General features: G+C 48.0%; 1 protein-coding gene across 4 annotated transcripts in view; it reads right to left on the minus strand.

Moving 5' to 3' along the window:
- Positions 1–27815, minus strand: part of Rbp (RIM-binding protein) — a 471200-nt gene that overhangs the window by 91209 nt on the left and 352176 nt on the right. For all 4 annotated transcript variants that reach the window (XM_065430255.2, XM_065430253.2, XM_065430254.2 and 1 more), the window contains exons 7-12: positions 22463–22552; positions 12068–12301; positions 6955–7107; positions 5215–5512; positions 3406–3456; positions 1848–1988 (exon numbers count right to left, since the gene is read on the minus strand). In XM_065430255.2, the coding sequence (XP_065286327.1) occupies positions 1848–1988; positions 3406–3456; positions 5215–5512; positions 6955–7107; positions 12068–12301; positions 22463–22552 (967 nt within the window). The remainder of the gene's footprint in view (positions 1–1847; positions 1989–3405; positions 3457–5214; positions 5513–6954; positions 7108–12067; positions 12302–22462; positions 22553–27815) is intronic.

The following is a 27815-nucleotide window of genomic DNA, read 5'->3' on the forward strand; positions in this document are numbered from 1 at the left end:
AGCCGCACGGAGTAGTCGTCGACAATAGCAAACACCTTCGGCATAGCAATGTTCGTGCTAGCGAGTGAGTACGCAAGAGACGTACGTCAATGACCAGGTGAAGCGCTGGCAATGTCACGTGGCACACTGCTTAACCAAATCGAAGGGCACTTGCGTTGCAATGAACGAGTCAAGTTCCCGATTACCCGCTGGCGTAAACGTGTTGGCAAAGACTTGATCGACATGGCCATCGGGAAAGCATGCGCTTGAGGAAGATGGTCGTGCAACACCAGACTGTTTCTGGCTCTATGTTTTATCGCGACGTCGCAAAAATGACGCCACTATAGGCACTGAGATGCTGTTGTTGGCGTTTCCGGTGCACGTTGTTTGATCCGCACCGATGGCACCGGCTGTTGGAACCTCAGTGCTGACGCCCGTTATTGCAACTGGGTCGCAAGCCCCAAGGGTAGCGTAGGCCTGGCGGCCTGGGGCACACTGGAAGCATCCGAAGGTCCCAGCAAAGCATGAGGCGACTGCTAACAGAACAACTTGTTTATTCTAGCATCGCAAAGAGCGGGCGGTCAGGTCGACCGAAGTAGAGAGACGGGAGAGCACGTTACTCAACAGCAGAAATCGGAGCCTCTCTCCTGACGTCCGGGGGCAGCTGCTCTTATACTCTCGGAGTTGAGAGCAAGAGGGAAGGTCATGGGACTACGTCACGTGACGGTGGCGACGGACGGACGGAGAGACACGTTGGGACAAGGAGGTGACGCATCAGACGGGCCGGCGCCGGTCAGACCTCCTCGCTTCACACTGGGGGAGCTCCTCTCCCCGGCTGCCGCGCTTTGACAAGCGTGGGCACACACACACACACGCACACACAAAGACACGTGGCACTGAACATGCCGGGACGCGCTCGGCGGGGCGCGCTCGCGGCCGCTCCGAACGGGCCAAAATGTCCGCCGCTTGGAACGAAGCTCCGGCGTACGTTGCATCCGCGCTGGCTTTACCGCGCGTCGTAGGCGATACGTAACAACGTCTACGGCAGTACGTCTTCCCTATGCTAGAGCTACTTAATCACCGATGGCGTTTTACGTTACAAAGGTGCACAGTCAGCTGCGGAGAAAGTGGAAGGACCCTAATCAAATTTGACCACCTCGTGTTTTTTGACGCGCACCTAAATGAGCGAACTTATTAACAGTGGTCGAACAAGGGATTCCGTTGGAGCAATCTTTTCGACAAGGATGCTTGTCTTCGTCAGGGCAGTGAACATCAAGCCTCCATATTCGTGTGAACTTCTGTCATTGGTTCAATTTAGATGCATGACCTTCTTTTTCTCGCATTCCGCCTTCTTTTAAAGGTGGCCTCACCGCGGTCAGGAACCTGCGTCTAGGAGTTGATCAGGAACCTACCAGCTTGTGTTCAGCAGTATAACATCAAAACCGATGCACGACTGCGGCGAGTAATTACTCCGGCACGGTGCTCATGAAATGTGCACTGAGAACAAATGATATCGCGCAAAGGTGCTTCGTGCATCATGCACTAGCGTCCACATTTTACGGTGTTCATTTGATCGTTGCATTAAGAATCGCCATGAAAAAATTTACTCTGTAAGAAAACAGCGCACCAGGCACACAGAGAAGCAAGAAATAGACGGCACCTTACATTCAAATCGCCAACATCTCTTTCTATCATTTGTGGTACTTAAAAAGAAAAAAAAGGAAAGACGAGTGAAAAAGCCACGGTCCTAAGTTCTGCCGCTTGAAACTGTCACGCACCTTTGTGATTTAAAGGCGAGCCTAACGTGTAAAGCACAATTACTGCCATAGGACCACCACGGCGGAAAATCACCATTTGCAACGGCTTACCGATGGTTGCCCTCGATTTCTCGAGTTCGGCCAGGACCCGGTTGTCCTGCTGGATCCTCGCCAAGATTCGGTCCACTTCCCTCGTGGTCGAAGTGGTCGCAGGGGACGCTCGAGTCAACGACAACTCCGTGCTGTGCTTGCCTGCGAGATTGATTGGTTTTCCTATACTTACAACTTCGCTTCCGCATGAGGCTTCGACAGGCGACGGTTATAAAACGTGGCAAACAGCGAAGAGTGATTTGAAAGCGTACAAGGAAAACGTGCATCAATTGGAGAAGTTCATGAATATATACATATACACTTGAGCTTCTGTCGAGTGATTTCTTGTTAGTTCATGTCAGAAACACCGCCAGGGCCCGGCGCTTAGGAGGCGGTCTAAGGGAACTGGCAGCGTTCGCTTGGGTTTGTGAATGTACACACATATTGAGTATATACACTAGTCTAAAGACAATCAATACACTGCGTGATTGCCTCCATGTGTTTTCGTCACCATCTTTTCTAGACATCTTGTAGACAACTTATGGACATGCTACCCATTCCACAGAAGTGCATGACAGAGGAATATGAGGAGGAAAGGCATAGAGGTCGACCAGATGGACGTGCGATTTGCTACCCTACACAGAGTAAGGTAATCCAAGAATGGAAGTAGAGGAAGAAAGGAGAAAAAGAGCGCTGATTGTGCACGCGTCCTGAGCTAGCCATGAAGGCTTCCGGCGGTCACTGCGGTCTATCGAGTTCAGAAAGTGCGGAAATTGCACGCATCGCTTTCGGGCGGCCTTTAAGGCCTAAAGAAGACAAGATTGTTGATGCATAGGCATATCGCCCTAATCTTTATGAGCTGTTCACTTTCTATAAAACCACTGGCGTGTCAATGAGCATAGAGATCGTCAAGTCAGGACGACGGAGGAAGAACACGTGGTACCGCACGCCCTGCAAAACGCCCATGGTTATCAGGTCTTACTGAATGCGTAAAGAACACCGTGGCCGAAGCAAAGCGGCGACTTGTAACGTCGACCGCCGCAACAGACAGAAGCATTAACAGAATTAGATGCGCATGGGCACAAAGCGTAAGTAGTGCGCGTGCGAATCTATGGGAGGATGCGACGTGTATTTATCTACACCTTTTGTAACGGTCACTAAATGAGACAACCCGCTTGGTGATGGCGAGTTTTGATACGTTTTGAATAGATATACATTTGTTCTATTGACGTCGCCAGTAACATCTTTTGGAGGTAACGCAAAGAAATGTAATTAAAAAGTAAGTGCCACGCCACTTCGTCAAAGAAAGCTCTCGGGAGAATCAGGGCAACTGAAAACGTGGATGCTACAGAGCCGCCTTAAATGAGCGGGTGAAGGTGGTAAAAGCTGGTATAACATTTTAACGACCTTCGAGAAAGTTTCCGTGGCTTACAGAAAAACACCGATACACCTTCTTTGGAATACCATATTTGATCAAGCAATAAACAAAAATGGAGGCTAAGCAGCGAAGGCAAACTCAGAAAAAGAAAGAAAGAAGAAAGAAATCAGAATATAAGAAAGCAAAAGTGTTTATACTCACACTCCGAGAAAGTGATACGTCGAGGGTCACGTTGGAAATAAAGCGTCAGAACTAAAAGCAAAATAAACAAAAGAAGCAAAAATTAAACATAGAAATGGCCTTTAGCAGCAAGAACGGAAACATGCGAGTACAGCCTATTGAAATTTTGCACTCACTCCCTCCGTACGAAAAAAATTCTTAAGATTTTCGCAAACATTTAGGAAATTGCACGTCCTGCACAGAGCACACCCTTTTCTCGAATTCGCTCCATCGCATGTTGATTTCTTCCAGAATTACGATTTCTAAAATGCATCATTAAAACAGGGGTGAGGACGGCGGGGTGATGATGACGATTTATTTGCATCCCCTTTGAAACTAGGTGGTGACAATTAGTCACCACCCCGTCTGTCTTTATCACACCACTCCAAAGGTGTGTCTTCATCCCAGTGGCATCTGGCGAGCGCGGCACAACTGGCAATTACAGGCCTCCGAGACCTCAGGTTTGGAACATGGCACTTGCGTCGTAGATCTCAGAGGCAAATTTGCTGCTACAGCTAGGCAAATATGTACGGCCTTCTATTTGCGGCCTGCGGGGATTATGTTCGCTTGACTACATTGCAGTCTCGGAGGAACCAAATGATAGTTAGCTGGGACAACCCACACATGGCCAAACAGACGTTATAATTGTAATGATAGCTTCCGATCGGGGCAGGTTCCTTTTCTTTCTTAAATTTCTCTCCGTTGTTGGTTTTAGACGACGTGATTTGCGGGCCTTGTTAGGACCAATGCACTGCAATGAACTGGCAGTTCAACAGCCAGTTTTAGTGGAACAGTTGAATTTTTGTCTCCCACCAGGTCGTGACATGGTTGGATTGTGCGATTTTCTTCAGCACTGCCATCCGTCTACGTTCTAACGAACATGAAGTTTCTTACTGAAAATGCTAGAGGTAACCATATTGCTGCAATGGTTCAGCTACCATGCGAATAATAAACACGATGGATTTGTCAAATATTTGTGCTTGTGGCTTCAAACGTCCCCATGCTTTTATTTATTACGCTTTATCCGCTTTTCTTGGCCTAACATTTCAAGCCATCATATCTTCCTCTACGCCAGAAGGCGACGGCGCTCAGGGCTTACGCAACCATTTCGAATCATTGCAATTTCGATTGAATATTTCGTCAGAAATTCGCTCGAAGCCACGAGCACAAACTTTAAAGAAATCAATTTAACACTTATGCTCGCTGATCTCTACCGCGGGCAGTTATGCCATTTTTGTTTGTTTTGCTTACTATCTCAGAGAGTATGGGATGTTGAGCTGATGAAAGGTCCGGTATTCTGAATCCACACGTAAAAAAAAAAATTAATGCCCTAAACGAAAGAACAATATAAATTTGAACAGAAACCAAACGAAAGAACAATTTGAATTACGAAAAAAAAGAGAAGTAATCAAAAGCTTTCCCAATCACTCAGGGCGCAAAACACAGACACACACAGCACGTACAGTCTACAGGCATACCAATAACACCTCCGACTAAGTTACTCTGCCTTGCTTTCTGTATTTTAACGCGACAGCGTTAAGGAGCTCGTGTCGCAGAAAAGCCGGTGTCGCCGGCGGCGTTGGCCGTGAGCGATAAATACCGGGAGGCACTTCATAAATAAAAAAACAACTTGCAAGATGGGCTGGGTGGGAATCGAACCAGGGTCTCCGGAGTGTTTGTTCTGTCTTTCGCCACCTCTAGTGATTTTTGCAGGAAACTCTGTGACAAATAACATAAGTAACGCGGCAGTAGTACGTGACCAAGCTGCTCGCTTTAAGGGGCCCGTCGCACCTGAGGAGCAGGTTAAGGAAGGAGTCCCGGCCCCTCCCCCTGCAGCCGACGCCGCGGCCGCGGCCAGCTGCGAGAGGGCGTCGGCGCCGGCCGAGCGGGCCATGTCGAGGAACGGCCGCGAGGACGAGGTGGTCGTGGTCGTGGTGGTGATGGTGTCCATCAGGGGCGTCGGCGACGCCGACCGCGCGCCACCGCTGCTTCCGCCCCGCGGACTCGAGCTGGACGAGCGCTCGGCCTCCAGCAGGAGGTGGTCGGAAATCTGCAGACTCGCGCGGTCGCCCAGGTCCGAAGGCACCACCTTGGCAGAGAGAGAGAGGGGCACCGCGTTGCGAGGGTGGCCCTTGACGCCTTGTCGCGCTCTCTGCACCGCTCTCGATGCGACACGAAGCAGCTAATCGCTTTCCGATTGATTGATTGATTGATTGATTGATTGATTGATTGATTGATTGATTGATTGATTGAAAACTTTATTGTTCCACCGAGCTGGGGTGCCCGCCTGTTAACCTACACGTAGGTAGGGGGAGAGGACGAAGCAGTCCCCGCGCGTTGAGGACGGTGAGTCTTCACGGCCTCAACGGCCAGGCGGATCGCTTTCCGAAGCATTCAACTGTCGTCATCATTGTCATCATGATCATCATCATCCTATTTGTGTCCACTGCAGGACGAAAGCCTACGGCAGCGATTTCCAAATACCCCTGTCGTGACAGGGGTATTTCCGTGTATTCGTGTCACCCGGCCAAACGAAGGTCGATGATAAATGTCGTGTCTCGTGGTGTAAGGGCGAAATATGACCAAAGAGCGCCAGGCCGGCCCACCACAAGTATACCGTCTTATTGAAGAAGGGGAGGGCGATGGGGCGCCGAGTGGGAAACTATGCGTCGCCAAGTTCGTGCGTCGCATAAAGAATACTTGCAACCCACAAACTTTTAAGCCTGCAGTCTTGTGACTCCGACACGTAGGTACCGCGTATGTTAGCGTACACCGCCCAGAAATTATGGTGGTTGTCGAGTAGGTGCTATACTATGCGTTTAAATCGAAGCGCGAAAACACGTCTTTTATGGAGAGCTGCGCACGTGGTTTTGATTTAGAGCCCACGTGCTCACTCACGGGGGCTCGCAACAGTCCAAAGAAGAGTATGGCGACCCTTCACTGAGCTCTTGTGTGAAAAGGTCTACACGACATGTCTGCACTAACTCCTGCATATACCAGTACACTGCGGAATACAAGGAAACGTCCAGGCTCACCTAACTGCCAAAGCTGAACACGACACTTCGAGAGAAATGGTCCAGATACCTTTCTCGATTAAAGACGCGGCGACATTGGTATCACCACACGCTTCTATTTTAGGACAACGTATGCCGGATGTTACGATAAGATCCGCAGCCATCGCCAACGACTTGGGCATTGCTAAGCAAATTCGAGCACCACACAACCTGCAAAACACCGGACACTTTCCATCCCTGCGACCTTATCCCTGAACCATGGCCATGCTATGGCGAATGCGCCCATTTATGTCGGTCAGCCGACTGTGATCATGCGTTGCGTTAGGTTGATCTTCAGAGGGAGACCTCCAGGAAATAGAAGTATGAGTGCAGTTGACTCCGCTTTTGTACAACCACGGAACAGTTAAAGGGTCGCAAGTCCTTAGCGAGGCATCAAAGGAGTCTGCAGCGTGGGACTTCTCCCTCGTCCTCCTCCCTGTACGTACACACGAAGGAAGGGTGGCCGATAAGCTCTCACCTCCGCAGACAGCGAGCGACCGGCCCTCCAGGACTCCCTGGCCGACCGCGTCCTGTGCTGCTGCATCTGCTGCCGCCGGAGCGCGGCCATCTCCAGCACCAGCTCCTCGTGCAGCACGTTCTGGAGCTCGCATTTCTTCTGCAGCTCGCGCACCTGCGCAGGCGGAGAGGGAGGGGGGGGGGGTGAGTAGGACGCGTGTGCACAACGCGGTTATCCACGTGATCATCGACGCCAGCAGTTTGTGCCGGACGTGTCGCCGAGGGCACTTGCAACATCCTTGGAAGAACTCGAGTGATGGAATGCGCCAAGTCACAGAAGGCCACTCGCGTAGGGCGACGTCACACCCGTTTAAGTTTGTGAAAGACGTTCCTCAGCTCAAATGTACAGTGTTCTTATTACGGCGTAATAGGACGCGAACCAATGGGAAGCGAGACCAGCACAGGAAAGACGCTATTTCCTCTCCCATTTCGACTGCACATTCTTTTGCATCCTGTGGCGCCATAGTAGGCATGAAACAACTAGGTCATCAACAAGCAGTGATAACTACACGTTTCTGGCGGTATCCGCGTAAGCTATGGAGATAATTGTTGTTTGAGCTACTAGGCTGGAATTTGAGATTAACTTCTAAAGCGGCGCAACAGGTTCAAGATTACACACACGGAGGTTCATGCAGTGTCGGTAAGTGGCGATGTCGGGCAAGGCGGTGGCAGAATCCTTGCCAATCCAGTCGCTCGGTGCTTTATTTGCCTCCTGATTAAGTCGAATATAAGGGTAGCGATAACTCTTCTAAAAGGACGAGAAAAGTTCGTTGGCTCTAGATAAGTGAGTCGTATGAGGGGGAAAAAAAGAACTGTTTTCACTATTTTGTCTTTAACCTAGTTGAGGCATTGCGACATAACTCAAATATTCAGTTCCTTCAACAGCGAGCCGCTGAATCTCAGCAGACCTAAACGAAATAGCTCAGCATCTAGATTACCGAGCAAACGAGACAAAAGCTTTAAAACACCCTTGTTTATAGTCTTGGTAACGCTCAGTTTATAAAATCTTAACTTAAAGAAAATCTAATACCTCGCAAAAAACTACGCACACTGCTGCAGCTGCTGCTCTGCGCAGCTAGGGAAATCTCCGAGGAAGTCTCGTCGGCTCTCGTCTAAGCTTTTCTGTTTCGCATGCGAGCTCGATCCCCGCGATATCCAGGCTCTCAACGCGGCCAGCGCAGGGACGCGACTGCAGTGCGCCGCTGTTTATTTATTTATTTATTTTTGTTCGCTCGTCCCACAACTACGGCCCGCGTACACCGACAGCCCTTACGACACCTCGCAAAAGCTTCGCGCCATTTCTTGCGCTACGCAGCGAGAGAAATCCCATCATCTCCCGGCGCGGCCCAGTCGAGGCACGTCCTCAGTTTTCGTTCCAACCATCGTCTTCGCGCACGCCTCCTGGTTCCCATCTCGGTGAGCAAAACTAGAAATGATTTTGGTCTATCCCGCGCGTAAGGGCCAGAGCCAAAAGAGAAAGCAGTGGGAATGCTTCGCCCGAGAGCGCCAAAAAAAAAAGGAAGTGCAAGCTAGGAATAAAACGCATGTATGCAGCGGCGCAATTCGCAGCTTGCCTAAGTCTCCCATCGTCGCTATACGGAGATGGGGAAGAGCCGGTGAAATTGCGCCCTTCCTGGGTATTGGCGTTATATATATATATATATATATATATATATATATATATATATATATATATATATATATATATATATATATATATATTTATTTATTTATTTATTGGCGGACCTCCATCTGGGCAACTCCGTTCTGTGCGGAGAAGGGAAGGCTATAGTGCTCGTGCTAGCCAGCCGGTAACGTCAGTTGGCTGCGTGTTTCGGAGAACGGAGGAAGGCTTGCCCCCCTCCACCCCAGCCCTCGCCCATTGTGCTCGCCTGATCCTTCCGTGAAGCTTCCATTCAGTTGGCATAGCGCGGGAAGAGGACATACGCGGATAAAGTAGGAGAACGCATCGCATTACGAGTTCTGTTGGGCTCACGCAAGCCACAGCTTTCACTCCCCTACCAGGAGTAGGTGAGAGGAAATAGAGTACTCGACGAAGGGGAAGAAATGCACGAAAGTCTAATAATTTCCCTCTGAGACAGAATTCTAAAAAAGGCAGGGCCAACTAAACCGGAAGCTCCGCACTTATAGAACCACAGGGAAACCTGGTCATAATGAAAAAAGGATATAACGAAATAATGGATATATTGAATTCCCCTTGAAGTCCCCATATAGATTCGTAGTGTAGTACATGCAAAAATGGATATAAAGAAGTAACGGATTCAACCGATTAATTCTGGCTCCCCCTTTAACTTCGTTATAACGAGGTTTTACTGTAATATCTAACTGGAAACGTAACTTAAATGTTTTTCATCCAGGGTATCAATATTTAGACTAGGGGGCCGCTTTGCGTGTGTACGAGTTCAGTTACCACGTTCTGTGGCATCACCTAACGCATTCTCAGAACGAACCGAATTAGTGAGAGATAGTGCTAACAATTAGTACTAGCGAGGCCCAAACAAACCTTGACAACGAAAATTGAAACTAGAACAACAAAATCGGAAGGCTGCGCTTGACGGTGACCAAATGTTAGAAATTTGACACGTCAAAGCAAGTCATTTGCAGGGAAAAATCGATAGCACTTTTACGTAAAACCTGACGAGGGAACTCCTTTCTTTAAACTTGTTAGCGGTTTCAATCCTTCCTTCCACGTTCCACGTCGCCCGCGTTGTCAGCCGCACTATTTCTCAAAAAGTTTGAAGCCACAACGCGATTGACAAGAACTGTAACTATTCGCTGTCGTGCGGTTCCTGTAAAACAACCGTCGCTACGAAGTTGAACGTTGAAGCGGAACGGTGAAAATGCTCTTTACGTTCTGTATCGGTTCGCCGTTGACCACTTAATAAGTGGCCGCTCCTTTGTTTTCCAAAATGACCCCATGCGCGTTCATTTTAAGCGAATTGCGGAAGCGAGCATCTACGTGAAGACTCTTGAAATTGCAGAGCAAATCAACAATACTATAAGGTTCAATAACAAGAGAGCTCTCTCTTTTCCGTGCATTAGCCATTTCCTTCCAGTTATTTTTATTGCTTCCATTTCGTCGCCGGTGGCTAAGACATTTATGCAACAGTCACGTCTCACACTTTAGCACTATTTCAGTGTCGTATATATTTTTTGTTGCTTGGAATAACTGTTTTATTTTCATTTTCTATTTTTTTTACATTGTTCTTCTTTTACCTGCTGCATCGTTTGCTGTACACTTCTGAGCTGCTCGCCTGCCCTGTCTTCCTGGATTTTCTTTTCTTACTCCTGTAGTATTCTCTATGTCCCGTTTTTAGGTGTCCCTGCGCCTTCTGAGAAATTAGTTCTCTACGCAGTGGTCCCAGCACATGGTTCGAAAAGTTCTCGTTGCTCGGTGAGCAACTGCTCGGAGACTTGTGAAAAAGGAAGTTGGAGAAGTCCATAAGAACAGTCTTAACCAAATCAAGCCAACACCCACCAAATAAATAAAGAAAATAGACTAACATTGTGTTCTTTATTTAAACTAATGTAGCAAAAAAAAGGGGGGAAGGCAAACGCGAATCGACGGAACAGCTACTTCCCGCAGGTCGGCCTTCCCCCGTCTTCGATTTCTATTAGTCCGTGCGCCGTCGGTGAAAAGAAATTGAGCGCCTCGGTTTCCTTCGTTCCTCTCGCTATAACCGTACTAAAATTTCACGAACGCACGACCCTCTGCGGTTTGTTCATTGTCTCGTAGCACGTAGCACCTGAGGACTGACAACTGGGCGAATCGGTGCACTTGACTGATATGGTGAAGACAACGCCACTAGAGGAAGACGCCCACACAATGCGCAGAAGAAACGATAGGACGGGAGCTGCACCCAGAAATACGGTTTCATTTAGCACGAGGTGTGTGCACTTGGCACGAATAAAAATAAGATAAAGTGAACCGCGAGGGAGCCAGTAGCGCGAGCTGCTCCGCACAGCAGGCGCGTATAGCGGCTGGAAGCGACACGAGAGGCTCGCTCCAGCCATGCGCGGGATCTGCGGGTCGGAACTCTCGGGGCCACGACTCTGATTCCGCAAAAACCTCGGTTATGAGTTCACCGCATGCTGTGGTTATTTCTTTTTCTTTCTACCGATGCAGGTAGCGTGAAGAAGCAGTGTGAAGCGGAACGTGGAAACAGAACCGGCGCTGAAGTCGCAACCAAAGTGTACAAGCTATGAAGCAGCGCTTTTCAAACTTTTCCAATACGTACGTGGCCTCTCTTACTAGCACCAAAGCTACGGTGGTACCTCCCCCCCCCCCCCCCCCATACACACATACCGTTACTCGTATATTAAGTCCTCTGAAAATTTACTTTTTCTTTCTTTAATGGCGCAAGTGCATTTGCATTTCAATTTAATTAGGATATGTAGCACAGCTGAGTGCTGTCAAAACACTTGTGAATGTTTTTTTTCGTGTATTTTATTGAGGAGGATGGATTAGCTTTCTTTATGCAACCGTACCTGCTGAACCCCGATTCTACAGTTTCGGCACGACAAAACTGGCTGTGCGGTTGGGAGGCCGTGTTCGGCAAAGTTATCTTTGTGGCAACTGAAGGTTTAGATCGCCGTTTGGCTTGCCGTTTCGCCGTCTATCTTGAGGTATAAGACTAGCATTGCAGTCTGCATAATAAAAACATAAAAACAGCGCCGAAAGCGTATGCACACCGGGGACTAAAAATTCATCTGGTCCTGCATGCAGGGTGCCCAAGGATAGTAGTTGGATCCTCCACGACCCTCAGACGAAATGGGTCGCGACCCAATTGAGGGTCCCGACCCGCACTTTGAGAAACGCTGCCATAAGGTACACAGTGACGCGCGCACGCTTCGTGTAACAACAACAACAACAACAACAACAACAACAAACAAACAAACAAACAAACAAACAAACAAACAAACAAACAAAAACAACAACAAAAAAAACGAAACCTCTGTTGTGGGTGTCCCAGCCCTTACATCATCGCTCGCCTCGTCGTCGGCGAAGAGTACACATACATAAAAAGAAAAAAGAGCAGCACACTGCACCGTACCCTGGACTCGAGCGTCTGTATGGTGAGCAGGTGCGCCGCCTCGGCCGAGCCCTTGGCGGCCGCGGCGGCCGCCTTCGCGGCCCGCACCTCGTGCAGCGCCTGCGCGTGCTGCCTCTCGAGCAGGCGGCGCTGCTCGGCCGCCTGTCGCAGGTGGCCCACCAGGGCCTCCAGGGCGGACGCCTCGCCCCGGGCGGCCTCCAGCTCAGCCGAGCGCACGCGCAGCTCCGTCTCCGCCTGCGGGGACGACGACGCGACGCGTCACTGCACAGAACTGCACTCCTCTATAGTCGGATACAACTTTAGAAAAGAGGGGAGGCCCCGCCCAGATGACCGAAGCGGCGAAGTCACCGGCCGTCCGGCGCATGACGTCGGTCCAGAGTGCGCACCCATTGGTGGATGCTGGTGCGCATCCGCCTCGGAGGAGTAAACGCCCCCTTTTTTTCTAAAGTTGTATCCGACTATACGTGTGGAGCAACGCGGCTGGGTTGAGCAAAATGATGAGACAACAGAACAAACGCAGCTACAAGACAAAGTAACAACAACAAAACAAGCTGAATGCGTTGCGACAGTTCCTTCGCCTCGGCGCGTGCGCGTGCGACGAATGTGTGCCGTGGAAAGTGCAGAACAACAGTGTTAAAATGACTATTGTTGGTTTTGTGACCCAAACGCCCAGACGTGGACTTTTGCACTGCGATTCTGCGCCATAATACATTTAACTAACTAACTAACTAACTAACTAACTAACTAACTAACTAACTAACTAACTAACTAACTAACTAACTAACTAACTAACTAACTAACTAACTAACTAACTAACTAACTAACTAACTAACTAACTTTTACACCACGTTCATGTAGACGTACGCATGCATACGATACGCACATTGATACGGCACGTCAATCTTGTCCCGATGGAGCACACACGTGCTCCATCGAAGGCGTCAACATACTCAGTCGTGGCGCACGACAACGCAGAAAGTCGAGTTCTGAACGCGCGGTTCTCGCGTGGAGTGCATACATTTATTGATCATGTGCTACATATTTGTCGATAACGGTCCGGAGCCGCGAGTGTGCGTATGCAGATGCAATGGAAAAAAATCGTTCGCCAGTAAAACGAAACGATCGAATTCAAACTCTTTTAAAATCGCCAGGACAGCTGAAAAAACAAAAACGAAGATATGAGCACGGCGCAGCTTCGAGAAAGAAAAAAAGACAAGCTCCTTTTTCTTCGGATGTCAAAACGGACCTCCTGCAAATTTTTGTAGATTTTTTTAAAGGAAGTGATTATATTTCATATAAGTGGAAATATAGTAGCCGAAGGAGTACTATTTCCAACAACCCCAACTGGACACGTTTTAATCATACCTGGCAAATCTTTTTCGTCTAGTGTATTCTCGCACGATCGCTTTTATTTATTTTATTTTATTTTTATTTTTTTGCTGTTTTGGAATAAAAGGCCCTGCATGTTGCAAGCTTCCGGCATTTTGCACACCAGATAAGAGAGGAAACAGCGAGCCGCTGTCTGCATATTTTCAACAGTTTTTCTCTGCAGCTAACGACAAGGTAACGAATCGTTTTCGTCATTTATTACTTGAATGATTACACGTGTCCGTGCTTGAGGCATGACACGCATTCTTCTTCCATTGAAACAATAGAAAGAGGTGCCTCCAACGTTGCGCCAACCTCCAAACATTCATTTTTTTTTCTGTCGGTGCAGTAAGCTGCCGGAACACGGCACCAGAAGTTTCTTGGTGCCGCACGTTTACTTCTGCCAAGGCACGTGCGAAACCGGCTATATTAAAGAAAGCATTCGGCCTGATTACGCTAGAAAAAGAAAATGCCAGAAACGCAAAGAGGTGCGCGCAGCTATCACTGCCGCAAAAAAAGGGGCTCACCTGGGGGTCCTAGGAAGGCATGCTGAGAGAAGGATAACACAGCGTCACACACAGAAAGAGAAAAAAAAGATGTACGAGGCAAAAAGTGAAAATCGAAAAAAAAGGAAGTGACGCCGCAAACTTTCGTTTCTTCTTTAAGACACCGCAGGAAGGCACAAGAGAATACAAAAAAAATATCACAAGGCGTCGCATAACCTTTCAACCACAAAACCAAGATGACCACTAGTTCTTGCCAAGAAAAGGTGGAACGCTTGACTTCACCAACTTTGGAGGTATCTAAAAGAAGATATGCGCGGCTCTGCTAGCGCAAATACCAGAGACCACCAGAGGCCAATAAAGTAGTGCCAAACCTCACGCAAGACACACGAGGGCCGGCAACGCGTCCCTACGGCGTCCAAAGGCGGACGCCGTAGCCAACGCCGTCGTAGACGCCGCGGTTGTCCCCACTCTGTACGGAGCGGCAGGCGAGGAGGACAACGGGGCACCCTAACTGCCGCCGGAGAAGAACGCCCGTCCTACCTCGCCTTACGCCCCTGCTTCACCCAACCCCACACCCGAGCAGTGGGAGGCCGTGCTAACTAGTTCGGATGCTCGTAACCAGCAGCAACTGGTGCGGCAGGCCCGGGAGACAGCAAGAGCCGCAGGAGCCCTGCACTAAGGGCGCCTCCCGCACAAGCAGGAAGACACCTGCTTGTCCATTATTTTTTTTTAAATAAATGTTTCTCCTCCTCCTCCTCGCGCGCCAGAGGAGAGAGCACGCATCCGGGCATCCGCATTGCTCGCTCTTGTGCACGCCACTTCTTACCCTCCGATGCGCTGCACCCACCCTCGCCGCATCGCTATGCTGTGTAATGCTATTTTCATACTCTGCTTTCACTCTCTCTCAGCTATCTCTCCCCCAGCTCGGCGAAGCTGCGCACGTGAAGAGAAACTCAGTGAGGTTCTAACAACTCCACTGTAAAACTCGAGGTGTGTTGAGCATACCCGACAGCGTCACATCGTGCACGAAATCGCAGTAGAGCTACGAGGTACGCGACTGATGAAAGTGTGCTGTCACCCAAAAAGCACGCGAGCGCGATACCTGTCGAGACGTCACGACCATCAGTATCTAAGTGCGCCATTGGATATCTATAAAGTTAACGGTGCTTACGTTTTTCACCCAGTTTTTCGCATTCGGTCCGTGAGAAACGCACTACTAGAGCGCACTAGCTCAGGTCGACCTCTCTGTCTTTGCTATCAATAAATTCTATTCATACATTGCACTGTTACTTATAAACAAAGATTCTGCTTCACAGGAGTCTAATCACTAGTTCAAAGCAGGCTGTACAAACCTAATACCACCAGGAGGAGCTAGTGCTGGAACTTCAAGCCAGTCTTTTTCTTTTTACGAAAATTTTTAACTATCGCCAAGCGGGGTCAGCACAATTCTAGTCACTGACCTGAATTACTCGAACAGGCGGACATTACTTGCTCAAGGAGTCGAAATGCGCAATTGGCAAAGTAACACAACTTAGAAATTGAGTTATTGACTCATTGCTTTACGCCTCGTATTGTAACTTACGAACCGTAGTCGGTGAGTCGGCGAGGCGTGTATACTTCGAACGAATTCTCGGGATAACACCGCTTTCGAGGTATTCATGTCTACAGTGTGTGACGAAGTACGCAGACGTTACTTTTATTTTTGTGTATCAATGTATAAAACTGCATTTTCTTTAAAAAAAGGTAGGGGAGCAACAGGGAAACTTAGCCGGGAGTATGAAGGTTCATGTATTTGCAGTCTTATAGCTAATGGTGCCTGCTGCTTTGGTACACCGTGCAAATTGAGGAGAAACGATGCAAATTGGAGGAGAAAGCATATGGAGAAAGACAAAAAATTTTAAAGGCAAAGCGTAGAATACGAACTAGCAACAGCTTGCTAATATACAGGACCCTGAAGGTGTTACCAGTATTGCTCCGCAGATACACCAAGTTGTATAATTAAATTTTACTCCAGAAACAGGGGGAATGCTACATTCATGAACTCTATGTACAAGGCGCGTGTCTTATATTTAAGAATTTAAAAAGAAATCGCAGTTTTGCCCGAAAGGAGGAGGATTGGTAGCGATTAGCAAAGTATTACACGTCTGCACGAAGTAAGATTCGTAGCTTTATCAGCCGTATACTTGCAGCAGACATTCGCTTACTAATTAGGTTCGCAAGCGTGGTGTCACGCGCCCCAGGGGCAAGAACGAACCGATCTGACTAGATGATCGCTACCACACGGTGTCATAACGCTGGCGTGATGAAGAGCGCAAACCGAGGGGCCCATCCTATATGCTGCCTCTGCCTTTAACGCGTCTCCGGAACTCGGGATTACGTGACCGTCAGCACAAGGAGCGCGCGAGGTCAGCGCACATGCAGCAACCAGCCATCTCGGCTCGCCCAAACGTTGCACCCGCCGGAGATCGCCTTCAATACAGGAAGCGGCGGCGCAAGGCTGGGATAAAGGAGTAGACGGGCCCACTCATTTGCCGACCCTCCGCCAAATAAACAATAGACTGTATACCTACTATTTTGTGTGTGCACGTGTGTGTATGTATGTATGTATGTATGTATGTATGTATGTATGTATGTATGTATGTATGTATGTATGTATGTATGTATGTATGTATGTATGTATGTATGTATGTATGTATGCATGTATGTATGTATGTATGTATGTATGTATGTATGTATGTATGTATGTATGTATGTATGTATGTATGTATGTATGTATGTATGTATGTATGTATGTATGTATGTATGTATGTATGTATGTATGTATGTATGTATGTATGTATGTATGTATGTATGTATGTATGTATGTATGTATGTATGTATGTATGTATGTATGTATGTATGTATGTATGTATGTATGTATGTACGTACGTACGTATGTACGTATGTATGTATGTATGTATGTATGTATGTATGTATGTATGTATGTATGTATGTATGTATGTATGTATGTATGTATGTATGTATGTATGTACGTATGTATGTATGTATGTATGCATGTATGTATGTATGTATGTATGTATGTATGTATGTATGTATGTATGTATGTATGTATGTATGTATGTAAACCTAATTTTCCTGCCAATGAAAATAGTTTAAATATTCTCAAAACCCAATGAGCCTTCCGTACGTTACGTGAATAATGAAACTTCACCGAGTTGCCTCTTAGCAGTAAAATTATATAGGCTCACGTTCGCGCATGCTCGATCAAGGTGTTGTTTGATGTGGCGTCTGTTAGATATACGCAGCGAACAGAGAGAAATATTTTGTACGTCTCCAGAGAGCCTAGAAATTGTGCAGATAAAATTTCACAAGAGCCTGCATTCAGAATACCCAATGCGCCAGGCAAGTTTAACAAATCGAATCTAAGCGGTTTAGGTTTGTGAATTCGCAACCTTATTAGCCGACGCAAGGCTCTGTAGTTTTGGGTATGGAAGGCGGTATTGGTCAAACACGCTACAGAGATGAAATCATTCAAAAGGTCGCTAACTTGCTAATTGTCGTGCATGCTTTCTTTGTCAATGGTGATACAAGAAGCCCTGATTGAACACATAAGAAGGGTGAGACATCGCATGCGATTCTTACGTCGATTACAACGTTACTTAAAGATCGTTTCAGATCGATACCTAATGACTGCGCCTTACTAGAGAGACGAAGAAAGCGAAAAGAAAAACCTCAGGAGCGGCGTTCTTATTTGAGAGCTGTTGCACAGTCATTGCGTAGTCTGTACAGATGTCAAAGACGAGACGCCTTCCATACCCCGTTTGGGTTTCCTTTGTAGCAATTCCTACGAACGGGTGGATGTCTGATTTTACCTTTATTCACGAAAAAACCAAAAACAAATAAGGACATAGAAACAGAGCAGGCAATGCAACAGTCGAGCGCTTCGCACTTTGCCTCGAGTTTGTCTCGAAGCGCAAACATCAACTGCAGAGCGCGCAACTTCTGGAATGATCTCGAAGAACGTCTAAATGTTGCCATGACATCAAATGACATGAAAACAGAAAAGAAAGGAGAAAGGAAGACGTTGCATCCGCGGTGTTCGCCCTCTGTAGCGCAATATTAAACCCCAGGAATGACAGGTGCTATGTGCTCTCTCTCCCTCTCCCCCTTCCCCATCTTTAATCTCCCCCATCCCTCTCCCATGTGTAGGGTAGCAAACCGGTTAAGCCAAACTGGTTAACCTCCCTACCTTTCCTTCTCCACTTTTTCCTTCCTTCCTTCCAGGAATGACAGCAAAATATTTTGAGAACACCACTATATATATATATATATATATATATATAACATGGAAAGGCAATCACTTTCCACGTTGTGTAGACGTTGAGAAAATATGAACATGGCGTTGCGTATGTATAGGCGCACACGCCAGAGAGCGGTTGCGAAAAAGGTGTCTGAGCCAAGACGGCGGCGAGGGCGTTGTGCGAGCTTTTGTATTCAACTTTCGCAGGCCTACATCGCAAGCGTGATGCAAGCGAGGGAACGCGTTGGGCGAGTCGACGTTGCCCGCTGCAGTAGTCTATGCACGAAAAAAAAAAACGACGAGAAAGGAAGGCGCTACGCCCAGCGAGACAGATTTTAATTATTTCCTTTTCTTCCCCTGAATGCATACAGTCGCTGTCAAATGTGTTATTACCCAGACATCCTTGAAGAGGCGGGAGCCGAAATGTATGCGCTGCCAAGAACAAAAATGGAGCGAGCGAGAGAGAGAGAGAGTGTGTGCGAGCGTTGCCAAGAGCAAGGATATTCTGACGGAGAGAGAGAGGGAGAGAGTGCGAGCGTTGCCAAGAGCAACAATATTCTGAGAGAGAGAGAGAGAGAGCGAAGCCGAACTTTCAGACTGAATAAGAACGCCTCGCTCACGCTGGCATCTGGGACGCTTGAAGCATGTGTTTAGAGAATACACAAACTGCAGCGCATAGACTGCAGTAAAAGACTAACAAAGTATAAACGAACCAAGAACTACCGCGCAACGAAGGTTCGTTCCAAGCAGGAATGTGAAAAGCAACCAACTGCGCGAGTCGAGGTATAAGCCTTGGCCGTGTAACAATGGAAGGCATGCCCAGCTCTCCATTTTACGCCGCGGCTGCATCGCGAACTCGATTAGGAATATTAAAATTCTCGGGGGAAATGCGCGCAGGTATGCTGCGACGCCTTCGCTAGCCGGACGTTGAGATGGGCGGTGGCCGCTAGCTCTTGCCTATGTATTGCGACCTCCCGGCGCTTCGCAGGCTCCCCCGACTGCGGAAACGGCGGCTTTTCTAACCAGCCAGAAGATGTACCCGTTATGTCGAACAACGCTTATGTAAGGTTTGCCATGGAAAGAAGAATGATAGGTGTAACGTTAAGGGATAAGAAAAGAGCAGATTGGGTGAGGGAACAAACGCGAGTTAATGACATCTTAGTTGAAATCAAGAAAAAGAAACGGGCATGGGCAGGACATGTAATGAGGAGGGAAGATAACCGATGGTCATTAAGGGTTACGGACTGGATTCCAAGGGAAGGGAAGCGTAGAGGGGGCGGCAGAAAGTTAGGTGGGCGGGTGAGATTAAGAAGTTTGCAGGGACGACACGGCCACAATTAGTACATGACCGGGGTTGTTGGAGAAGTATGGGAGACGCCTTTGCCCTGCAGTGGGCGTAACCAGGCTGATGATGATGACGGTTTGCCATTCATTGCTAACATAATCACTAGGGACTGAGCGATTCGGGCGATAAAGCAGGCGAGGTAAGCTCCTGTCAGGTCAACGACGGAACGGGAAAAGGAGCTGGAATGAGATCATTGCAGTAATACGGTCGCAGTTCTCCTTAGGACTGGACAACTGGTCTATTAAACATCCCATTAATCGATTAATGCTTTAACCTTGCGATGCCAACGCATCATATGTGGTACGCCGAGTCTGATACCTGATTACTGCTATTCAAGCACAGGAAACTTGAGGCATATAAGCTAAAGTGACGTTTTTGATACGCTACGCTAGGTTACGGCAAGTTGTGGATAATTGAGCAGACCAAATGCTAAATAATAATCACAATACTTTCCTACTTATTAAAATTAATTGATTAATTTGCTGTGAATTTGTTAATTAATATATATTCTAATCTTTTATCATAAATAGTATCGTTTTCTTATTTTTTCGTGAAGTGCACTCTCCATGGCGAGACATAAGGGTGAACAAGGGGTGCTGTAAAGTAAAAATATTCCAAACTTTTTTATTCCAATTCTGCAATCAGCCCTCCTTGATTGCTCAAAAAAATTTCGGGCTACCCCCTCTTTGCCTGTCTGTCACGCGACGTCAGGAAAAGCGCGATAGCTCCCCATCTGATATGACGTGTCCACACTGATTACGTAAGCTTACACCGAACAAAAGAAAAATAATTATTTCTGATTCGACGCCTTTTCGCCCTCTCAGACTGCGTCCACATCACCTGTCTGACACGCGACGTCACAAAACCACGAGAAGCCACCGCGTCAAAGTGACATCTACGCGTTAAAGATTCATTAATATGCCGAACAAAACATATTTTTTTCCGAATAGCCGGAGACTGCCTCGCTCCGAAAGGAATAGAAGATGGTTGCCCACCGATTGCTCAGGCACTGGCTACTCGCACCTGCCGGAGAGCATGGGTTTATTTTTGCATAATAACAATTTTTGTGTGGCCGTACAGCGTTATGCAGCCCTTTCGGCACGTTTACGACATCGCTCTGCCAACTGTTCTTTGCTGTCATAGCGGCATTGTTAATCTTCCGTTGCACGCCACCGCGATTGTCGACCAGCCACTGCAAGCTAAGTAGGGGGAAGCGGACCAATCGCAGACGCCGGCACCACCCTCTTCATCCGGTTATCTATTTTCACTGCACTGGTTAGGCCCCATCCAAACCCTATCCACTTGACCGTGCTCCTCGCCTCTTGCCAGCCAATTGGATAGAAAAGCGCGCAATGTAGGGTATGTTATTTGTTTTGAAAGCAAGCAAAAGTGACGTCACTTAAACGAAGAGAGCCTTTGATTGGGCTGCTCAAGCAACGCTACATGCGAGTCACCGTCCGATGCTTGCGTCGGAGGTTACTTAAGTTTAAAATTCGATTACAAGGTTCCGATCACTCTGGTACAAACTCTCATTCAAATTCGTTATAAATTCACAAGATCAACTACTTCGAATCAAATCGATTCGAATCAAAGCAAATCGGATGAAAACAAATTGGCGTGCGAAAAAAGCGCCACAGAGAAAGACGCCGTGCATTGTGCGTTGCTCCTGTTTCGTGACGATTCTATCGACCAACTTCTTTTCATGGAGTTGAGTGAAAGAAGGCCAAGCACGGACCTCAGTTAACAAGGAACAGCGCCAAAGACTGCACAATGAATCTATTGGATGTAGTAGCCTTCGCATGGGAGGCATAAGAGATGGGGTACAACTATTGGAATGCTATTTATAGTTGTACGCGTCTGGGCTGCAGGCTGTACGTTAAAGCCCCGGCGAAACGACTAGACAACAAAAAGGATGGATTTCTAATGCGCATCAATGCACCAAAGATATAAGCGGCTCTCTGAAATATACTGGGCTTAAATGGACACTAAGCTTGTTTTGTCGGGTGAGGTATATTGTAAGAAAAAAACTCGATTTGGCGTTTATTTAGCGGCAAAGCGTTAGTAATCAGCGGAGGAAGTGAGAGACATCGGTTAAATTATTGGATTTGGCCACGAGACCTCAGCACCACAGATTTATCACTACTCTCGCCTGTTTGGACAGCTTTTATTCAGAAATAGCTTTCGAAACACACTAGCCCGAGTCTTTGGTTTTTTTAAGAACGCAATCTAATTTCTGTCTATCGATCAGCTATTGACTATAGTCCAGAACAGACGCTTTCGAAATCTCATGGCGTCACAAATAGTTGATACAAAAACTTCAATTGCATCCTACTTTGTGTGTGTGTGTGCGTGTGCGTGTGTATGTATGTGTGTGTGTGTGTGTGTGTGTGTGTGTGTGTGTGTGTGTGTGTGTGTGTGTGTGTGTGTGTGTGTGTGTGTGTGTGTGTGTGTGTGTGTGTGTGTGTGCGTGTGTGTGTGTGTGTGTGTGTGTGTGTGTGTGTGTGTGTGTGTGTGTGTGTGTGTGTGTGTGTGTGTGTGTGTGTGTGTGTGTGTGTGTGTGTGTGTGTGTCCACTCACATTATCCACTCACATAAAGACTGACATACGTCTCAAGTACGCTCAGTACACTGATAAACCGCTCAGGATTAACCTAAGATTACTATTTAGCGTTATTTTAAGGCTAATCGCGGTTAGTAGAGCCACCAGAAAGTCCCGGCGCGTCCATTGGTTATTAACAGCGCCCCTCTTTCTGCAAAAAAGAACTGCACACGGATACAAGAGCGCATGGGAAGAAGGCCTCGAATCTCAGCTCACTGGGTACATTCGCTCAAAGAGCGCTTTGTGCGCTTGCGATGAACGCTCCCTCTTGTACTGACCGTCCGTAGCCTGGCGACTTCCTCCTCGAGGGTTGCGTTCTGGGCCTCGACCTCGATCTTCTGCTCCAGGGCTTCAAGCAGCTGCCGCTCCTGCGAAATAGAACATAAGGTACATCAGAAGCGTCAGGTCTACAAAGGTGCTATATTCTTGCGGGCTACAATAAAATAAAGCATGTTTTGAAAATCGGCAATCACCTTCTCTACACTGGAGTGATTGAAAAACACTTACTCAATTCGCTTTTCATGTGAGTGCGTGAGGCTCAGTGCGAGAGGCTCAGAATCAAATAATCAGATTCTGGGATTTCAAGTGGCGAAGTTGCGAGGTCGGCTCTGTGGGACGCCGTAATGGGGTGCCTCCGTCCACCCGATGGCAGGTGCGCTTTCAAAAGCGAAGCTTTGCGAACTTCGCCGGGTTCTCATGACCGTGGGTGCTACGTGGCTCTTCTGTAGCCGAATAGGCCAACCAATCACAGCGTAGGACACGCGCGACATCACCGCCGCTGCGTTCCTTGCACCACTACCAGACGGCACTTGCCTCCACGCATTCACGGTAGCGGCGGCGCCGGCCGTGGGGGGAAAGAAAAAGAAAGAACCGGAAAGCTGGCATTACCGGAAAGCTCGCCTTCTCGCATCGCCTGCACCGGCGGCGGCATTGCATTAGCCTTTATGCCTGAATAAAGCCTTCCGTGTAACTTTGTGCAGACATTGAATAAACACAAACCCTTGTTCCGACTCTTTATGCGCTCATACTTCGCTGTATACAGATGCCAACTCGTTGGATCGGCTGCATTTATTGCATTCCACTGGCATCAAAATGCAGCCGCCGCGGCAGGAAAGAGAACCCGAGACCACATGGTCAACAGCGGAACTCTATATAGTCACTAAGCCAGAAGGCGCCAGCATAGAGGAAGAGAGCATATAGCATAGAGTTTTCCCTGGCAAATGCGTTTGCACAAGCGATTCGTCGGGCAGTTACGTCACATATATGATGCGAGACAAGTGTTCCATGCTTATTTTTTTTATCATTGCATACTAATAAACCTGCCTTTGCATTGTCCGCGCTTCGCCACATCAATGCCTGCAACTTCAGACTATATAGTAATGCGCGAAGCATGCGCGAAGTGGAAAAGGTACGCCAAAGGCGTTGTATTTGCATATGTCCAACACGTTGCAGTTTTCAGGAGAACGAGAACTGTGAACCGTGGCGGAGACAATATGAACCGCGTGCTTCGCGAGTGCTATACTCGCAAGAGAGGCGATAATTGGCCGGATCTTTGGCACGCGTCGACAATTGGCCACATTCAAGAAGTCTTCTTCCTTTAGGTTCTTGGCGATAAGCCCGTGTATTGCCACGATGGCCATTGTGACCATTTTGAGAGAAAGTGAATTGGACATGCCAATGTTTCTGTTTCCAATTTTCATTTCCTCTTTTGTATTGATGGTGCTCTGCTTTTCTGACATTATCATCATAATCATCGTCGTCATCTTCTTCTTCTCCTCCCCTTTCTCCATATGATATAGACCCCGTTACCTGGACGCTGTGTGTCAGGCTAAAACACAACAGCTCAGACCTTCAGCTCTATATTATATAATTATTTTACCTCTACCTATGCAACGGCACACAAAGAAGTCGACTAAACATAAACGTGCTTTGTTTCTCAAGCGTTCCGTAGCAGCACAGATATTCCAGGCCAATGTATACGCCCGACGTTGGACAACGTTGGGCCCACACTGGGCAATGTCGGCACAATACACAGCCCCAACATGTGCCCCCGCTCACAGTGCTGCTTCGGTTGCCATGGCGCACGCGGCTGGAAGTATACAGCGGTCTCAAACCGTTCACTGTCCAGCGGATTCCACGAGACGCCGTTTATATGAGTGCGCGCATTGGTTCCATTTATATCCTTTTCTCGAAACATCCCGAGAGAGCTTCTCAGCGCGTCATCAAAATCGCGCTTAAGCTTGATGCCCCGTAAAAAAAAAATTAAAAAAAAAGCGCCGTGCCTCCCGGCGCGCCATCCCGCCTTGGCACGTCGCCATTGCGGCGGCGGCGGCGGCCCCTGAATTGTTCCCGAGGCGGCTTTATTCGCGGCACTGTGAACTTTTTCATTGGCGCCTGTAAGCCAATTCGCCTTCAAAGAAAGAAAAGAAAAACTGAAAGCAAACAAGGAAATGGTGGCGTCTGTGTTCGAGCGCTGTAAAGCAATAGTGGACGTCAGAGAGGGCTACACAGTGTAGCGCGTGTGCGAAGCATTGTAGCTAGACCATTCTAGACAAAACAAAATGGGTTAAGAAAAGTCGCAGTTTCGGGTAAAGTGAGTAGGGGTAACAGCGATGCAGCCGCCGAGCAGCTCCGAAGATCTGCCGCTAGCGAATCTTCTTGTATATCCTCACTGGTTTCCTTTCGTTAGGTTGACGGTGCTTAAAATAACGAGCTCTCTGTGACAGTAGTTTGTATCCCGTTAAACTTAGGGGAGCCCGAAAAGCCGACGATACTGCACATGGTGTCTCAGCTAACTTTAAACAAGCTTCTAAAGAAATACTGCTTTATTATACGATTATGAGACCTTGGTGTCCACTCCTGCTCGCAATTCATTCGCATTCCCGCTGACTGCTATGCCACAGGGTTGTGGGGCTGACTGCGCGGCAAACGACATCCCGGTTTTCCCCAAAATCCCCCAGCCGCGTTCCATGCGCGAGCCGTTCGCGAACGGTAACGAGACTGAGAGAGAGAGAGTGAGAGAGAGAGAGAGAGTATAGCAGCCGCGAAAGGGGAGGAATAGACAGCATTAGCGGTAACAGAAAATACACGCGTTGGCGCCGGCTCGAACAGCACGTGCGTGCAACAGAGTATCTCGGGCGCGTCTCGTATTTAGGGAAAGCGACGGAGAGTTGAAAAAGAGACACGGGCAAACGGCTCCCTTGTGCTGCAGGCAGGCGGGAAGGCTTCTTCGTCCCCCCCCTCTCCCTAATTACCGGGAGCAGTGAAGCAAGGCCAGCCGCCGGTTGCTGGTTAGAAGGCAGCAGGCTCCATAAAAAAAAAAGAAAAGAAAAGGGGGTCGCCTGGCGTGTCGGCGTTAGTTGCAGTATCTGTAAGCGGCGTACGCGAGACTCCGGCGCCGCAGATCCTTGTTGTCCCTCTTATCCTACTCCTCTTCTTCCTTGATCTTTATGCTCTTCGTCTTTGCGTTTCTAAACTTCTGTGCTCGAGGCCGGTACTTCCGGGTGAAAGAGAGAGAGAGAGTGGAATGAGGGGGGAGGGTGGTGCACGAGTCATTCCTTTTGCGCGGGGATTAAAACACCTCGTGCGCCGGAGTTTGGGAAGGAAGGAGTGAAAAAGAAAGAATAACAGAACTTATAGCGGCCGCTGAACAAAGACGTAGCTCGAGAGTGAAACCAGCATTGCATTTCCGGATCCGGGAGCAATCCGGGATTCTCCAGCTCCCTTTACGTTGCACGGCGTTCTGGAGGCGGTGGGGGATGGCAGCGCGTCGACTCTTCAGAACCTCAGAAGCCGAACTTGTCATGCCCGTATAGACACGCGAGTACGATTCATTGAGCAGCTGTGCTGGCCAACAGGTGCTGACCTCTAGGAACGGTTATAGAGGGGACAATGCCGTTGCCAAGCTTGAGTTCCTACGTGCTCGCGGACAGTATCCACCTCATTAAATCGGCCCCACGATTACCTGACGACGGCCAGTAGCTTCAACAATACTCTCCGTACGCAGTAGGAGACAGCATTCCTTTTTCTGGCTACACATATCTATGTATTAACACCCCCCACCTCCCTCCCCCCGGTGCCCATTTTCAGATTCCCTAAGCCTCGCTATGAGCAGTCGGCCCCAAAAGTTTACGGACCGAAGACTCTGAAGAAAAGCTGAACATTTCGGCCGCCAAGGCACGGCAGCCTGCTTTTCGAATCTCTAGAATGTAGTAGTACATTCGAAAAATACGGTGTTGTACGCTTTCACTGCCTTCGGTCACAAGCTACTCGTACGTTCAATGTTTTGTGAGACGCCATGGTCCGTAAGCTTTCGATGCCGATTGTAATATCTTCCCGAAAGAAGAGTGCATATGTTAAACAAAATGATAGAGACACACGAGATGACGGAAAAGAAGCAAATATACGTATGCTTCGCTGCTCACTTTAAGGGGGGGGATGAAAGGGCAGCACGGTTTGAATTAAAATTGTTGCTGTACTATGTGCCGTGTTCTCTAGCGCCCTTTTAAGGCGAGAGAAGAAACTATTCAGTAGCAGTTTCCACTAACTGGCCTTGACGAGATAAAGACGGGGGGGAACAACGTCGAATCGTCTGAGACGACGTAAAAGGACCTAAGAGGAAATACGAGTAAATTGCCGGCTGCAACGCGAGGTGATCGTGAATACTTCAGCGGTTCTCGAGAGAATGAGGAAAAGCCAGAGAGAAGTAAATAAAGAAAAAGAAAGGAAATGAAAAAGCGCCAGCGTTCTGTCGGAATTAAGCCGCAGAGAAGGGAATGACTGCGCCTTGTTAGAGTGAACTTGCGCGTGAAATAAGACGCCGAGGGGTTTACGGTAAGGAGAAGAGGAAGAGGGCACCAAAAGAGGAAGCATGCTTCCTTTATCTCGCTATTTTTCTTTCCGAATAAAAAGGTAACTGGTGAAACAGGTCATATGTTATTGCAATACGCGCGAAAACAAAGCGGGAATTATTTACAGCGCGCGATGATGTCGATCCTGCTTGGTGAAGGTAGCGCTAATGAAAAAAAGTGAAACTAGAGGAAAGCTGCTACCGTGAAGATATAAGGAAAAAAAAAGAACAACCAAACAGCACGGTATACATATTACATCTTAACATTCTGAGAGTTTTACGCACAACATGTCAAGCGGCGCGGACGAAGGGATGAGCGTATATAAGAAAAGCACGGCGCATCTGAATTCACAAAGTATATTTTGTTCGTACGTCCTCTCTGGCGTGGGCCGGCCACCTGCATTAGCAGTATATCCAGCGTCGGGATTGGTCAAAACTTGCTCTTACGAACGTTCCCAGCGGGAGAGCGTTTTCGGAATCGGGGTCCCATCCTATTCGTTCCCTTGTCCCGTTTTCTGCGCTGTTCTCGATGTTGAGCTCGAACCAACTATGCCAGCTTAGAACATTCAAACCAAACTCGTGATCCAAATCCTGTACCGTTGCTACGCTGTTTCTCAAGCCCTCAACAGACCACTTCTGTTTGAGAATCTAATGCAACGTCACAACCGATTCTTCCTTACGCACGTAATGCGCTATGTGAATGAAAACAATACGCATCAAGGAAACTGCATCCTTAGTATACACAGCCCGCCGAGCAGAACACGAACACAAACTCTGTACGG

Source organism: Dermacentor albipictus, chromosome 2 (genome assembly GCF_038994185.2).
Source record: "Dermacentor albipictus isolate Rhodes 1998 colony chromosome 2, USDA_Dalb.pri_finalv2, whole genome shotgun sequence".
Classification (NCBI taxonomy): Eukaryota; Metazoa; Arthropoda; class Arachnida; order Ixodida; family Ixodidae; genus Dermacentor; species Dermacentor albipictus.